Source organism: Eleutherodactylus coqui, chromosome 7 (assembly GCF_035609145.1).
Source record: "Eleutherodactylus coqui strain aEleCoq1 chromosome 7, aEleCoq1.hap1, whole genome shotgun sequence".
NCBI classification, from domain to species: domain Eukaryota; kingdom Metazoa; phylum Chordata; class Amphibia; order Anura; family Eleutherodactylidae; genus Eleutherodactylus; species Eleutherodactylus coqui.
Genome location: NC_089843.1, coordinates 184911945 through 184926163, shown reverse-complemented (window position 1 = coordinate 184926163; position 14219 = coordinate 184911945). Strand labels below are relative to the sequence as shown.

The 14219-nt window shown below is 43.0% G+C and overlaps 1 protein-coding gene across 4 annotated transcripts in view; it reads right to left on the bottom strand.

Annotated features, from left to right (window-relative positions):
- USO1 (USO1 vesicle transport factor) overlaps nucleotides 1-14219 on the bottom strand; it is a 73917-nt gene that overhangs the window by 28170 nt on the left and 31528 nt on the right. For all 4 annotated transcript variants that reach the window (XM_066574087.1, XM_066574088.1, XM_066574089.1 and 1 more), the window contains 8 exons: nucleotides 13273-13375; nucleotides 11920-11975; nucleotides 9727-9847; nucleotides 8429-8607; nucleotides 7933-8073; nucleotides 6989-7077; nucleotides 5115-5269; nucleotides 2852-3057 (listed from right to left, as the gene is read on the bottom strand). In XM_066574087.1, the coding sequence (XP_066430184.1) occupies nucleotides 2852-3057; nucleotides 5115-5269; nucleotides 6989-7077; nucleotides 7933-8073; nucleotides 8429-8607; nucleotides 9727-9847; nucleotides 11920-11975; nucleotides 13273-13375 (1050 nt within the window). The remainder of the gene's footprint in view (nucleotides 1-2851; nucleotides 3058-5114; nucleotides 5270-6988; nucleotides 7078-7932; nucleotides 8074-8428; nucleotides 8608-9726; nucleotides 9848-11919; nucleotides 11976-13272; nucleotides 13376-14219) is intronic.

Here is a 14219-nt window from a genome sequence, read left to right as displayed (position 1 = left end):
AAGGGAGGCTCTAGTACCCTGTTATACGCCTCTAGCTGGGATACAAGATGTGATACGGACAGTCATAGAGGCTCTAGGACCCTGTTGTACCTCCACTAGCTTGGATACAAGATGTGATACGGGCGGGCATGGAGTTTCTAGTACCCTGTTGTACCACCTCTAGCTTGGATGCAAGATGCGATAGGGGAGAGCATGGAAGCTCTGATACCCCGTTGGGATGCCTCAAGCTTGGATACAAGATGTGATACAGGCAGGCAAGGAGGTCCTAGTACCCCTGTTGTGCTGCCTATAGCTTGGATACAAGATGCGATAGGGGAGAGCATGGAAGCTCTGATACCCCGTTGGGATGCCTCAAGCTTGGAAACAAGATGTGATACGAGCGGGCATGGAGGCTCTAGTACCCTGACCCTGTTTGGTTACCTCTAGCTTGGATACAAGATGTGATACAGGTGAGAATGGAGACATACAGGTTCTATATGGTATCCTGCAGCATATCGCTCTACATTTGCTGTTTTAAGCCTCCAGATCGTGCAAACTTGTAGGCTGTTGAAACTGGCTTCCATATATGGACTACTGGTGAAAAAAAAACAAAAAACTGGCAGCGGGAAGGCCAAGGAAGTGTGACATGGCTGTGGGGACATTCCTGTGCAGACAAGCACTATCCTGCTAGAAAATGCCTCTTGGAAGCCGCCATGAGAGGAACACATATGGCTGCAGGATGTCGTGAACATATCCCTGAGCGGTCATTGTTCCTTGTACCACTACTAGGGGTGACTGACTGTCCTATGTGATGGCCCCCAGAACAGCACACCAGCAGTCGCAGACTGTGTGCCACTGCACAGTGAAGGTAGCATTGAGGCGCTCACCACTAGATTGATAATAAGAAGCATGGCCAACATCAGTGCCCAACCTGAAAAGGAATTCATTGCTAAAGACAACCCAGTTGCTATCTGGTTTCATTGTTCACGACGCCACTGCAAATGGAGGCGACGGTTGGTGGGTGTCAAAGGCAGTACATGTAATGGGTGCTGTTAGGTCAAATGTCTTTTAGCCCAGTGCCTGCGGGTGCTTGGGGCCTGTAACAATGGTGCTACCCGGTTCCAACATCTCCTAACAGTCTAGCCCAGGTGGACAATTTGTCAATATGGCCAATCCAGCTTTTTGCATTCCAATAATGTTCCCCTCTCTCAAACTCTTTTAACTGGGTGAAATCTCTTATCTGCATCGTAGAGTCATGTCTAATGGTCAACAAGCTATACACAAGCGGAAAGACACACACAAGGAGCCTCCGAGAGCCTTTTATAGGCCATGGGGGGGGGGGAACCACTTTTAGGGCCTCGGGTAACAAACCTTTTCATCCAATGACACCACAACTCAGGTCATTTGCATATCTGCCTGAGATGTAACTGCATGCCGAGTTTTACAGCAAAACAACGACTCCTAGGGGCTTGAGGTTTTTTGACAACTGTGTATATGGTCATGGATAATAGATGATCACATGGATTGTGATTTGATTGAGTAGCAAATCAAAGGTACTCTGATTTTACCAAAATGTTAGATGAACTCGGTACAGGATGACCTCATGGGGTTACTTTAAATGAAGCTGTTTACAAGCCTTGCATGCATTACATCTTATTCGTAGACAGTGTCCTTGTAATCAATTTCCCCTGTTATCAATCAATTAAATGGTTTGTCCAGGAGTAGAAAAAAGTTTTTTCCCTGCCAAGAGACAGTGCCGCTCCCGTCCGATATTGCAGTTCAACATTATTTAACATAGCTGAATTGCAATAACAAACACAGCCCATTGACAAGAGGTGTGGTGGTTCTGGGGAAAAACAAGTAAAACTTTTTCTACTTTTGGACAATTCCTTTGAAGGGGCTGTGCCAAGCTTCAACACAGGAGGATAGAAGGCTGGACTAGATGGGCGTTGTCCTCATTCGGCCTAACAAACTATGTTACTATGTTACTTACTCCCTATCAACAGGATAGGAGATAAGCGATTGGCAAGGGTTCCAGCCGCTGGAACCTACTGATCACAAGAACAGAGGTCCCGTTTACTCCCGAATGAAGGAAACGGCGGTCTATCATGCTGACATTCATTTCAACGGGGTTTCCCAAGCGCTTGTAACTTGGCACAAAACCTTTACCTTCACGTGAAAAATAGCAGAGAACCATTGTTTATTGTCAGTCAATTACGTTATTCTGAAAGTGAAACCATGGGGAGTTTACGTAAAACTGTGCATTCCCATACTAGGTCGATAATCTCGGACCATATATGCCTCATCAAAGGGAATCTGTCTCTTAAACTCTGAAGGCAGCACAGGGTATTGGCATGAATGATAAAGGCAATATGTTATAAGGCCATATTTACATCTGTGCTTAGTTTCCGTTCAGCAATTTGGGTTTTCTGCTCAGACATAAAATTCTGCTCCGAGATTTTATGCCAAATCTGCACCAGAGGCCCCAAAACTGTTCCGCTGGTGCTGATGTGAATGTGGCCTGAAGGGTTTGCTTGAAACTGACATTTTTATCAGTAGCAGTGCAGACATATAGGACTAAAGGAAGTAGTCTTCACCAGTCATGAGGTGGGGGTATATCCCCACACATCCCACCCTGCAGTCACTGATTGCCAGCTGTGTCCTTATTGCTGTGCATCAGTCGGCAGAGGGTGGGTTAGTTCCTAAAGGCAGCACCACATCTCCTTACCAAAGAGATATCTGCTTTGACGGACCGGAGAGCCACTTTTGATGAAGCACTAAAATGAATCACTAAAATCGCTACAGTTTTGTAAAAGCATTGTGAGTTCCTGCAATGTTTTGCTTATTTCAGATGCCGCATGAATTCTCATACCTGTGCCAAGATATTGGTACATTGCTGCAGCAGAGATACCGGTGGATTGCCAATACTCGTAGCAAGCTGGACTCTGAGCAGTTGTTCTTTCTGTGTAGAGTTCTCCAACAATGCATGAGCCAGTGCGACTGCCGCACACCAGTTGGAGAGTGAATCTGTAGAAAAGAGACCTCCGCAGAGTAGTTGTCCAGCAGACAATGAAGTAGCTGTAAATAGGAACAGACATTAATATGCAGCCATCTTTTCCCTATAAACAGTCCTGGTCTTTGTTACAGCCAACATTAGCAAAATTCCATAACCACTATAAGTATTTTGTTAAGGGGCCACTTGATTTCTGTCTGCTGAGGGATACACTTTGCTCCAGGCAGACACACTAAGCTCCTTCTGTATGTACTCTTTTCTTCCACTTTCTATCAGCACTGCACTAGTTTAACCCTGCTCAGTGCTCACAGCCCAGCTGCAGGTTAATTGGTAATTACTAGAGATGAGCGAACGTACTCGGATAAGCACTACTCGTCCGAGTAATGTGCTTTATCCGAGTATCTCTCCGCTCGTCCTGAAAGATTCGGGGCGCTCCGCTGCTGACAGGTGAGTTGCGGCGGGGTGCGGGGCAGAGCGGGCGGGAGAGAAGGAGAGAAAGATCTCCCCTCCGTTCCTCCCCGCTCTCCCTTGCAGCTCCCCGCTCCGCAGCGCGTCCCGAATCTTTCAGGACGAGCGGGGAGGTACTCGGATAAAGCACATTACTCGGACGAGTAGTGCTTATCCGAGTACGTTCGCTCATCTCTAGTAATTACCTCCCTATTTAGCAGAGCTGGGAATCCTCCATCTTTGCCTCAGTATTCTTGTGTGTTTGTCTCAGACACCCAGCACATCTGTCTCAGGACTATTTTGTCTATTTGATCCTGTATCTGTATGTTGTTTGCCTTGTGCTTTAACCTGTGTGCATTTGTCCATTTCCTTCCAGTCTGTGGCAAGTCAGTCCTGTTCTGTGTGCGCTGTGTTTAGTAGATCGTCCCTGTGTCTGGTAAGGGATAGCTAGCCCCGAGGTGAAGACAGTAGGGCCATTCTTACCAGGACCCCTACCTTGCTTTCTGGCATGAGTCTTCCTATCTTCCTGATTAGCTAAGGGCAAGATTCATCATCTGAGATTGCCTTGCAGAAGTACCTCTGACCACTGGGGTCAGCTGCCAGCCACACAAGGTCTAGTCCAAAAGCCAGGCTGATTGGTGAGCACAGTAGGTCCACGTTCTTTATCCGTAACACAGTTTAATTATTATCACCTTCTATATTCACCTAAATAAGCTACAAACCATAAGTATACAATCAGGAGGATGAGCTGTGATCGCCTTTATTATAACTGTGTGACAGGAGTTGTGTGATCATCATCAGTACCTCTGATAGGAGTGTCTGTGTACCCCTTTAATCAGTCTCTGTGGTATATATTCCATGTAACAGCATAAAAAAGTAAAAAATTGACTAGTTTCAGCTAGCATAACCCCAAGTAAATCTGAGCTGGTAAGAATTAAGATCATGTGACCATCTGAAGAAAAATAGTCCGGGAATTTCAGATAAAAAGGAATAACTAACAAAAAGGTGAAACTAGCTCACTTACGTATACTGAGGGACAGCTACATCATGAATTGAGAAAAATAGAAATCGCCGGAGTGGTCCTTTAAGTCAGCAAGAAGAATTTAGTGTTTGTACTCTGTCTCATGTGGTTATATTTTACAAAGTCTGTAAAGGCCCTTTTAGACAAGCCATTTCTCAGTTGAATAAGCGAGTGACGTCACCGCCAACTCGTTCGCACTGAAAGGCAAATGCATCGTTGGCTCGTTCAAACGAGAATCATCTAGAACTGTTAAGTCCCTGTATAAGTGAATGAGAAAGAATGAATGATTGCGGTTTAAACCGAACGATGAATGAGAGGCAAACGATTCTCGTCCGTCATGCAGTTGTTGTCTTGCGTTTAGACTGAACGATTATCATTCACTTTCGATCGTTTGAAGGATATAACTGATGCACTCAGGGCTATTATTTATACAGATGAACCCTTAAGGGAAGTTAGTCCCTTGACCATTCCACTGACCAGTCTTTTAAGGCATATCCAGCTCATATGCCATAGAAGTCTATTGTGGCAGAAAGCGATCTATTTAAAAGATGCACCATGGAAACTGGTGCTGCAGTGGATCAAAGTGCAGCCATGTTCTGTTAGGTCATTCATTAGTGGTCAAGAAATAAATATGAATGCACAATAAGGAACTACCGTCAATAGTTGAAGGAAGAAGAGTTGCTACAATTTCTCCTTGACCCTTCTGGTTCTTGTAAAGGAAGCACTGGAAACAGTAGAGAACAGCACATCTCAGGACGAAGGGTTGCCTTTCATTCACCATGGACATTAAAAGCACCACAATTGCAGGCCTTAAGAGAAACAAGAGGAAGAAACAAAGAAATTCTAAGTAAGTTGAAGGCAGATAAAGCAAAATGCTCCTGAATTCCAATTCTGTTTAACTTAAAGGGGTTGTCCCGTGCCGAAACGGGGTTTTTTTTTTTTTTCAACCCCCCCCCCCCCCCGTTCGGCGCGAGACAACCCCGATGCAGGGGTTAAACAAGAACACCGGACAGCGCTTACATGAATCCCCGCGCTCCGGTGACTTCTTACTTACCCGGTGAAGATGGCCGCCGGCATCTTCTCCCTCGGTGGACCGCAGGGCTTCTGTGCGGTCCATTGCCGATTCCAGCCTCCTGATTGGCTGGAATCGGCACGTGACGGGGCGGAGCTACACGGAGCCCCATTGAGAAAAGCAGAAGACCCGGACTGCGCAAGCGCGTCTAATTTGGCCATTAGACGGCGAAAATTAGACGGCAACCATGGAGACGAGGACGCTAGCAACGGAGCAGGTAAGTGAATAACTTTTGATAACTTCTGTATGGCTCATAATTAATGCACAATGTACATTACAAAGTGCATTAATATGGCCATACAGAAGTGTATAGACCCACTTGCTGCCGCGGGACAACCCCTTTAAAGAAAATATGACATCTTACTTCAGCTCCTTTCACTAGTGCCAGGTGTAGAATGCTGATTGAGGATACTGGCGCTCGTTTTAAAGGCCTTCACACAGGCTGATATAGACTGCATTGGGAGGGGGAGGTGGGTGAGCAAACTATTGCCAACTTGATAATGTTTCCCCTGCATCTTCAAATTTATTAATGGACTTGGATGGATTCCAAACTTGAGAGGCTAGTCTATGAACAATAAAGTCTACCCGAGACAATCAAAAGGTGCCTCAAAAATGTGCCAGGTGCATCTATGAGTTGGGGAGAGGATCATAGACCAAGCTAAAAATTAAGCTGAAAAAGCTGACTTGCAACACAATACAGAAGCCTGTTTGGGAGAGCAGGGTAGAGATTCCCAAGATCCTGCTGTGCAGGATAAAAAGTGGGTTTAATTTATTATATGGGTTATTGCGGGAGCGACGATGTCAAACATGAGAGCTTAATTTTTTCCTAAACAAAGAGGCAGACATTTCCAAAAAAGATTGGGGTTTTTTTACGTTATTTTTTTTTTTTTTAAACCTTTTTAAGTTCCTGTAGGGGGCTTGAATCTGCGTTCCTATAATTGCTACAATAAAACATTGCAATACTTCTGTACTGTGATGTGTTATCGCTAATAGCAGTGATCATAGGCCATTGCAGACAGTGTTCTCACCGAACCCTGCCGTTGCAGAGGAAGACCGGCTGTTAGTCACAGCTGGCTCCCACTTTTAAGTTTACATCCATTTGCGGTAACCCCTTCTTAGTCAGGGTGTCATCGTATGTCCTCTGGCAGAAAGGGGTTATGGCCTAAGGGGTAGGAAGGGGTTAAGGATAATGCGTACAGTGGATGCATGCAGGAAAAGTTTTTTTCATGGAAATCAGACAACTTTCATCCCAGTCATCTAATTTAAGAGGTAGAAGCACGTTTTACAATGGACATTGGAAGGTTTCTGAACTTTACATAACAGGATTCTGTGTAGTGATGGCGGGTCAGTCACAGTATTCTTACTTTAGAACAAATCTTAAGGGCTACCTGTTCATGTGCCCCGGTTTAGCTACTAAGCAGAAACAATAATCAGAATGTAGGTTGTTAAAGGTTACCTGGGAGGATTTGATGGAGCATTAACAGATGCAAAGTAGTCCTGATTAACTTGGCTGCCTCTGATGACCTCGGAGACTGTGTTGATGGTCTTTTGAACACAATAGTAAATAACAACTTAGTTTGAATGTAAAAAGTCAGAAAAGAAAATTCATTGCACACTATATCCATATAAAGATGATCAATAGTTCACCATAACGTAGGTTTTTAGACTAACTCCTAAATGACCAATTGAACTTGATACAGTGTAGCAAGCCTGCAGTTGTTAAAAGTATGTGATCTCTTTAGTTTTCAGCCTCTGGGTGGTAACAAGGTTTCTATCAACTGTCAGCAAAATGGTGAGGAGACACAGTTTTGTTTATGACATTTCATCATAAATTATTAAAATCTAATAACATTTTTTTTGTCTATTTGTCACTAAAACAGGGATCCCAAGTCCCCTGGTCAGAAATAGTGGAGTGGTTCGGGTCCCTAGTTTTAGTGCCAGAAATTATACATTTATCACCTATGTGGATAGGCGATCTAGTTCATTAGCAGGAAACCCCCTTAATACTTTTTCTTACATGATTGCCTATGCACATTTGTCATTTTTAATACCAATATTAAATGTCTGGAGTCCCAATAAAGCACAAGTTCATGGTACATATGAGTCTCAAAAGGGGTATTCACACCTCAGCCAAACATGACTGAGATGAAAATATTAGCCAATATGCCATGGCCACTGACTGTTATATGAAGTCTCTGTAACTACTATAGGAGTGAACATAAATTATGGAAATCTAGTATAAACAGCCAGTTCAACAGTTTCTGTAATTTTGACCCCTTGTGTAGCGATAAGTGGTACCTGCATCTATCAGACACTAAGATTAGAATATCCCTTTAAGCCAGTGGTTTTTTTTAAAATCATATTACCAGTCTATATGTATGGGGATATGAAGATACTTACTTCCGTTAAAATGTCTGCAGGGACCCCAGTAGCCATCAATATGATGCAGAGCTGCTGCAGCAATCCACACTGGTACATGAACTTCTGACAACTGCTAGTTGCTCCTGGAGGATTCCCTGGAGATACCAGCACCCTTACCAACTGCAAATAGAAAACTCAATTATTAGTTAAAAATCTGAAGACTTGTAAATTCCAATGATTTAGATTAGAAAAACACAATCACAATTCAGTTCACATTTGCTTGACGTGATTAACCTATGTTCAGAGCTCGGTGTGTGTACCAGGGAGGCTCTTGGTGCTGAACATATCCATAGGCCCCCATTCTCTTAAAGGAGAATCAAAAGTGTGTGGGTGGGGAGGAGGGGGGTTGCTTCCATCATAATGGTATGTGTATACATACAGTTATTTTTACATCATTTCCACTTATGATGTACATGTAAAGTCCACTTTTGGGAAGGGGTTACATTTCATGCTTGTTTAAACATAGGATGTATACCTGCAGCATTAAATGAAGATTTGTTACTTTCTGTGCAGACCAGCCAGAGTTGTCATCCCCCACTTCAAACCACGGCTTCATACGCTGAATGTAGGAGCCTTCTTTAAAGAAGTTTTGATTGGAGTTGTTGTACTTTAGTAGATTCTGGAGCAGCAATAGACAATCTTCTACTACAATACCTGTGAAATAGTAAAAGAAAAGTAATCTTTAACATGATAATATTAAAATGTATTATTTTTATTATCATGGAAACTTCAGCATTGCGTTACACACCCATCCACCTCCAAATTATATGGTTTGAATCGGGCTGCGGAGACGGTAAGGCAAACCTCACACTCCGACTCCTCAATTGTCCTAGACTCCGACTCCTTTATGTACGATTCATGTTGTTTAAGTGATAAATTTACTGTATTAAAATGGTCAGGTTTTGTAATGGTTTTTTATAAATAGGCGCTTAGATGACTAAAACATTTAGAAGACATTTAAATTTTTTATTAAAGTTCTATAAAACAAAAGATGCAACACATTATGAATTTAATTAATTACACCTTATTTATAATATATATTTTTTTTTTTTATAAGCCGAGTTGGTACATTTCTTCCAACTCCAAATCCACCAAAATGGGACTCTGACTTCACAGCCCCGAGCTAAATATTAATAGGATAAATATTTAAAAGAAATTCTCTATATATCTAGTGCCCAATCCCTATAGCTGTTGGTTCACACATGATGTGTAAACTAGATAGGGGTTCCCATAAGTACAAAAACCACTTTAAGGCTGGGGTCACACGGGACGTATTACCGGCAAAACCTCGCGATTTCAGCTGGGAAAACGCTGCTTCTAAACCCACAGCACTTAGCTGTGCGTTTTGGAGCAGCTTGGCCGCACGCTTTTCCGTTGCGGCCAGCTCTCTAATAGAGGTAAATGCAGCCGCAATGGGAAAAAATAAATAAATAAATTTGACATGGTGCGGCCGAGGAGTCCGCGCTGCAGCGCCGGCTTTGGCGCGACAGATTAGACGTCCCATGTGGGCGAGATTTTTTACAAATCTCGTCCACATGGCAGGCCAATCCTGGGATTAGCAGCCGCATTGTGGATTTGCCGCAGCGAAATTCCGGACGGAATTTCCACGGCAAATCCACCCTGGGTGAACCCAGCCTCAGACTCCAATTTGTGGCACCCATTGTGACAGTCGACGCAGTGCGGGGAAACCATTCTCTTAACGTACTTTATAATGTACTTTGTGTATCCCTTATTCATCGTTGTGAATGACTGACTGACTCCGCACACACTTACCGCCATCGCTGTTTCCTTCTTCTGTAATGATGTCAAGGAGTCTCTCAAAAGCATTTTCAAAGGCTACGATTTTCTGTATAGCAGCATTGCTTTTTGTCAGTTGCTGCAGCAATAGAAGGCCCTAAAGAATAATAAGGGAATGCACTGTCAGCTGAGCAAGCAACTCTGTTTCAAGTCATCATTGCCATAACAGATGTTTTTTATAGGGGTTTTCCAGATAAAATGGGGATTTTCTTAATGAGGTTTTCCACAAAAAAATAAATGCAGATTTATAAAAAAAAAAAACAAAAACAAAAAAAAAAAACAGTATTTACGTTACACGCAGTGCTTGGTTCCCCTGCCTGTACAGCTCTCATCATCACCGCTAGTCTTTGCTGACAGACTGCAGCAATGATGTGTCCATTTATACAAGTGATAGCTGCAGCCAAACACTAGTTTCAGCAGTCTCAAGTTGTATAAATCTGAGACCAGCGATTGGCTGAAGTGGTCACATATGTATACAGAACGTTTACACTGCAGCCCATGTAAACAAATACCAACAATGAATGAGGTGGCACTGGATTAGAGAACAGAGCAGCGAGTCCAACTTAGTTTATTTTTAAGCATTCCCTATCCTCTGTGCATTCTTTAACTTGGGAAAATCTTTTAATGAGTATGAAAAATCGTTATTACATTACTGTTATTACATGGAGGCCAAGTATAGCTAGTAATAAAAGAAAGTCCCAAAAATTAGAAACACAAAATGGAATTTGATTAAGAAGTGCAACACTGAAAAGCAATAAAGACAACTCATTAAAAGGGAGTACCCTACGAAATGCATTTGATACCTTTCCATAGTATGATCGTTGTGGATCCCCAAAGACCACTAGGATGGGGGTCCTGAGATCCTGTCCTGAAGGAATTTGAATGGAGCTGTGGTCACACATGCAAAATGCGGCTTCCTTTAAAGTCTATGGGACTTACAGAGATAAACAAGCAAAGAGCTCAGCTGTATCCATCAGCTCCATAGACTTCAAAAGCAGCAACAAGGAACATGCTGGAGCACCACTTCATTCAGACTCGGAAGTCATACAATGAGGAAGAAGCAGTGGGGCCTCAACAATTATATATTTGTCAGCTATACTGTGGATATGTGATAATAGGGTTATCCCACAAAATACTATGTAGTACTCCCCATGCTGTACCTATAGGTCTGTATAGAGGTCAGGTATATAAGCCTGGAGTCAATGGAGAGATGGCCTCCCTTCCTCACAGCCCTTTCCACAGGGGTCTACGAGGGTTAAGGAAAGTACCGAAGAAATGTGGCCAACAATAGAATGGGGTCTTCTAGACATCTGTTCTCCCAACAAGTGAGAGTCCCAGAGGTGTGGCCAGCACCTATCAGATATTTATGATATATCCTATAGAGATGCCTTAAAAGCAAAACTGGGAATACCACACTGTCAATGAACTTGATTGTCTGTGAGTGAAACTCCTGAAGGTTTACCAAACACTGCACCAGCCCCCTCATGGTAATCCTTATAGTAGGACTGCCTTTTGTTTTTGTACAGAATAGGCAAGTCTAAGCATTTTTGCAATATGTTTTATTAGCCTATTCTGCACATTTTTCCTTCCAAACCCTTCTTTTCATATACTGGAGGTTGAAGACATTGCTAGGAAGTTACTAGGAAAATCCATATTCACTCAAGGCTAGGCTTACACGACTGTCGGCATAGCGTATTCCACGAGCATGTTTTGTATGTGGAATACGCTGTACCAATCTCCCACAGGCAGCCATGTTACCTGGCTATATACTCGCATTAAAGCTGAATGGAGTGAAAGTGGAATAAATGAGCGGTGTAGAAATTAATCGTGCATGGGAAGCAGCTGATGGGTTTTCTTTCACTTTTGAGAGTTTGCCTCTGTTAACTGGATGGGCGCTGAGCACTCCGGTTCTGCCCTCTGACGTCAGGTTGTCCCAGCTTATTTAAGGGAAGTCATAGCGCTCGATCGTTGGCTGCAGCGCCTGTGACATCCCGTAAAACGGTTGTGGCTACAGCCTGTGCAGGACACAGTAAAGAGCAGCGAGTATATGACTGTTAGTTATTTAACTGCATAAGGAGCGGTGTTTTACTTATAAAGCCCCCCCCCCCCCCCCCAAAAGAAAAAACACGCTGCCAGAAAACCCCTTTTTAAGTCTGGATCATTACTTACGTCATTACGGATCACCTCTCTAGAGTCATCTAGCAAATCCATAAGTCTGGAAACACCTGAAAAAATAAAATGCAGGGCTTGTCAACATGGCAGACATGTTTCTTTAGAGTCTTCTTGTTGGCACTTAGTTTAACGCCCCATTCAAGTGAGTGCAGTCATTCACACGTGCTATATTTTTCACAGAACGATGGTCCGCGTTAAAAAAAATTGCAGCATCTCATATTTTGGGGTGTTTTCACAATCTGGATACATGAAAAAAAAATGCACTTGAATAGCATGTGTACACTGTTTTATTTTTTTTAAAACACCCATTGACTTCAAATGAAGTTTTAGATGACATCCAGTTGGGCCATTTTCCTTTTTCTTGATGCAAGTGAACAGATTACCCTCGAATGACTTTTGAACATTTAAAGGGGTTGTCTCGCGGCAGCAAGTGGGTCTATACACTTCTGTATGGCCATATTAATGCACTTTGTAATATACATCGTGCATTAAATATGAGCCATACAGAAGTTATTCACTTACCTGCTCCGTTGCTAGCGTCCCCGTTGCCATGGTTCCGTCTAACTTCGGTGTCTTCTTGCTTTTTTAGACGCGCTTGCGCAGATGCATCTTCTCCCTTCGGCTGGTCTTGGAAGGATCGGCGTTTTGGCTCCGCCCCCTTTTCGCGTCATCGCGTAGCTCCGCCCCCGTCATGTGCCGATTCCAGCCAATCAGGAGGCTGGAACCGGCACACATCATGGGGCGGAGCTACGCGATGATGCGTACAAGGGGGCGGAGCCAAAACGCCGATGCTTCCAAGACCAGCCGAAGGGAGAAGATGCATCTGCGCAAGCGCGTCTAAAAAAGCAAGAAGACACCGAAGTTAGACGGAACCATGGCAACGGGGACGCTAGCAACGGAGCAGGTAAGTGAATAACTTCTGTATGGCTCATATTTAATGCACGATGTATATTACAAAGTGCATTAATATGGCCATACAGAAGTGTATAGACCCACTTGCTTTCGCGAGACAACCCCTTTAAAGAAAACGCAAAAATGTAACAAAAACTGAGGTAAACATAAACTTGAAAAGAAGTCGCTCAGGTTTTTACTGCCTGAAATCACATTCGCCCGTATGAATAAGTCCTTAGAGGAATATTTAGTGGATGCAATTATGATCACTATAGTACCTCCATCAGGGTATTCTACTGTTTAGGGACTTTAAAGAGGTCTGCGATAGTGATAACTAATCAATAAATTATATCTGTCACTACAGAAGTGCACCTAATAGGGGATTGTAAAGGATCCATAGAACACATTATATGCAAGAAGTGAAAAGACACCAGTGACAGCAAAGCAGACGTCACTTACCCATTGGACTGACAAGAATAATCTGCTGAACTTGAGGTCCCTGCTGTTTCAGAAGGCATGTCAGTAGTTTCACATCCGGCCAACGTACATGAAAATCAAACTCCTGCAAGAGTAATCAAAGCATAGATAAGTACTGAGTGTACTTTGAAACAAAAATTCTGGTTTGACATCCAGGTGAACCCATACAAAGGGCTACAACCTAAAACCTGCCACAAAAAAAAAATACAAAATTTGGGTGGAAAAAGTCTTAAATTATAATTGAATAACTCAACACATTGATTGAATTTAAATGCATTTTTTTTTCTTTCTTTAAAGGAACATTTATTTAGCCAAAAGACAAATATACAGTAACAGCAGACATCATAAAGAATGCACACCTTGCTGATACATTACAGTACATGAGAAGTGAAAAAAAAAAGACAAAAGTGAAAACACTGAGTGTCTCGCATATTCATGTGCATTTCTCATAAAACATAATACTTGGCTGTTCATTTTCACATTTATCAACTACTCATAATGGAACAAACCCATACTAGGGAGGGCTCCTAATCCGGAGCCCCAAGACACCAGGAGAAAAAGGAAGAAGGAAAAAACAAGACAAAACAACCAAAAAAGTGGCAAAAAAAATAGATAGAACAACCCCCCCCCCCCCCTTAAACAACAACCCTGCGCGACTCAAAGAAAAAGAGAAAAAAAAAAAAAAAGAGTTAGCCTAAACGGTAGATCGGTGCAAGCGGGTATCCCTCACCATATCCATTCCCAATATCTAGACAGGCATCTCTGCTGCTGTTGCCGGACAGTTCATCCAGTGCCCCCAAACCTTGTCAAACTTCTCAGGACATCCCCTGGCCATATAAGTCAGTTGATACATTGGAAGCACAGAGTTCACCACCTGGATCCATGCGTTTCTGGTCGGCCTACCAGGGTGCTTCCAATTTAACAAAATC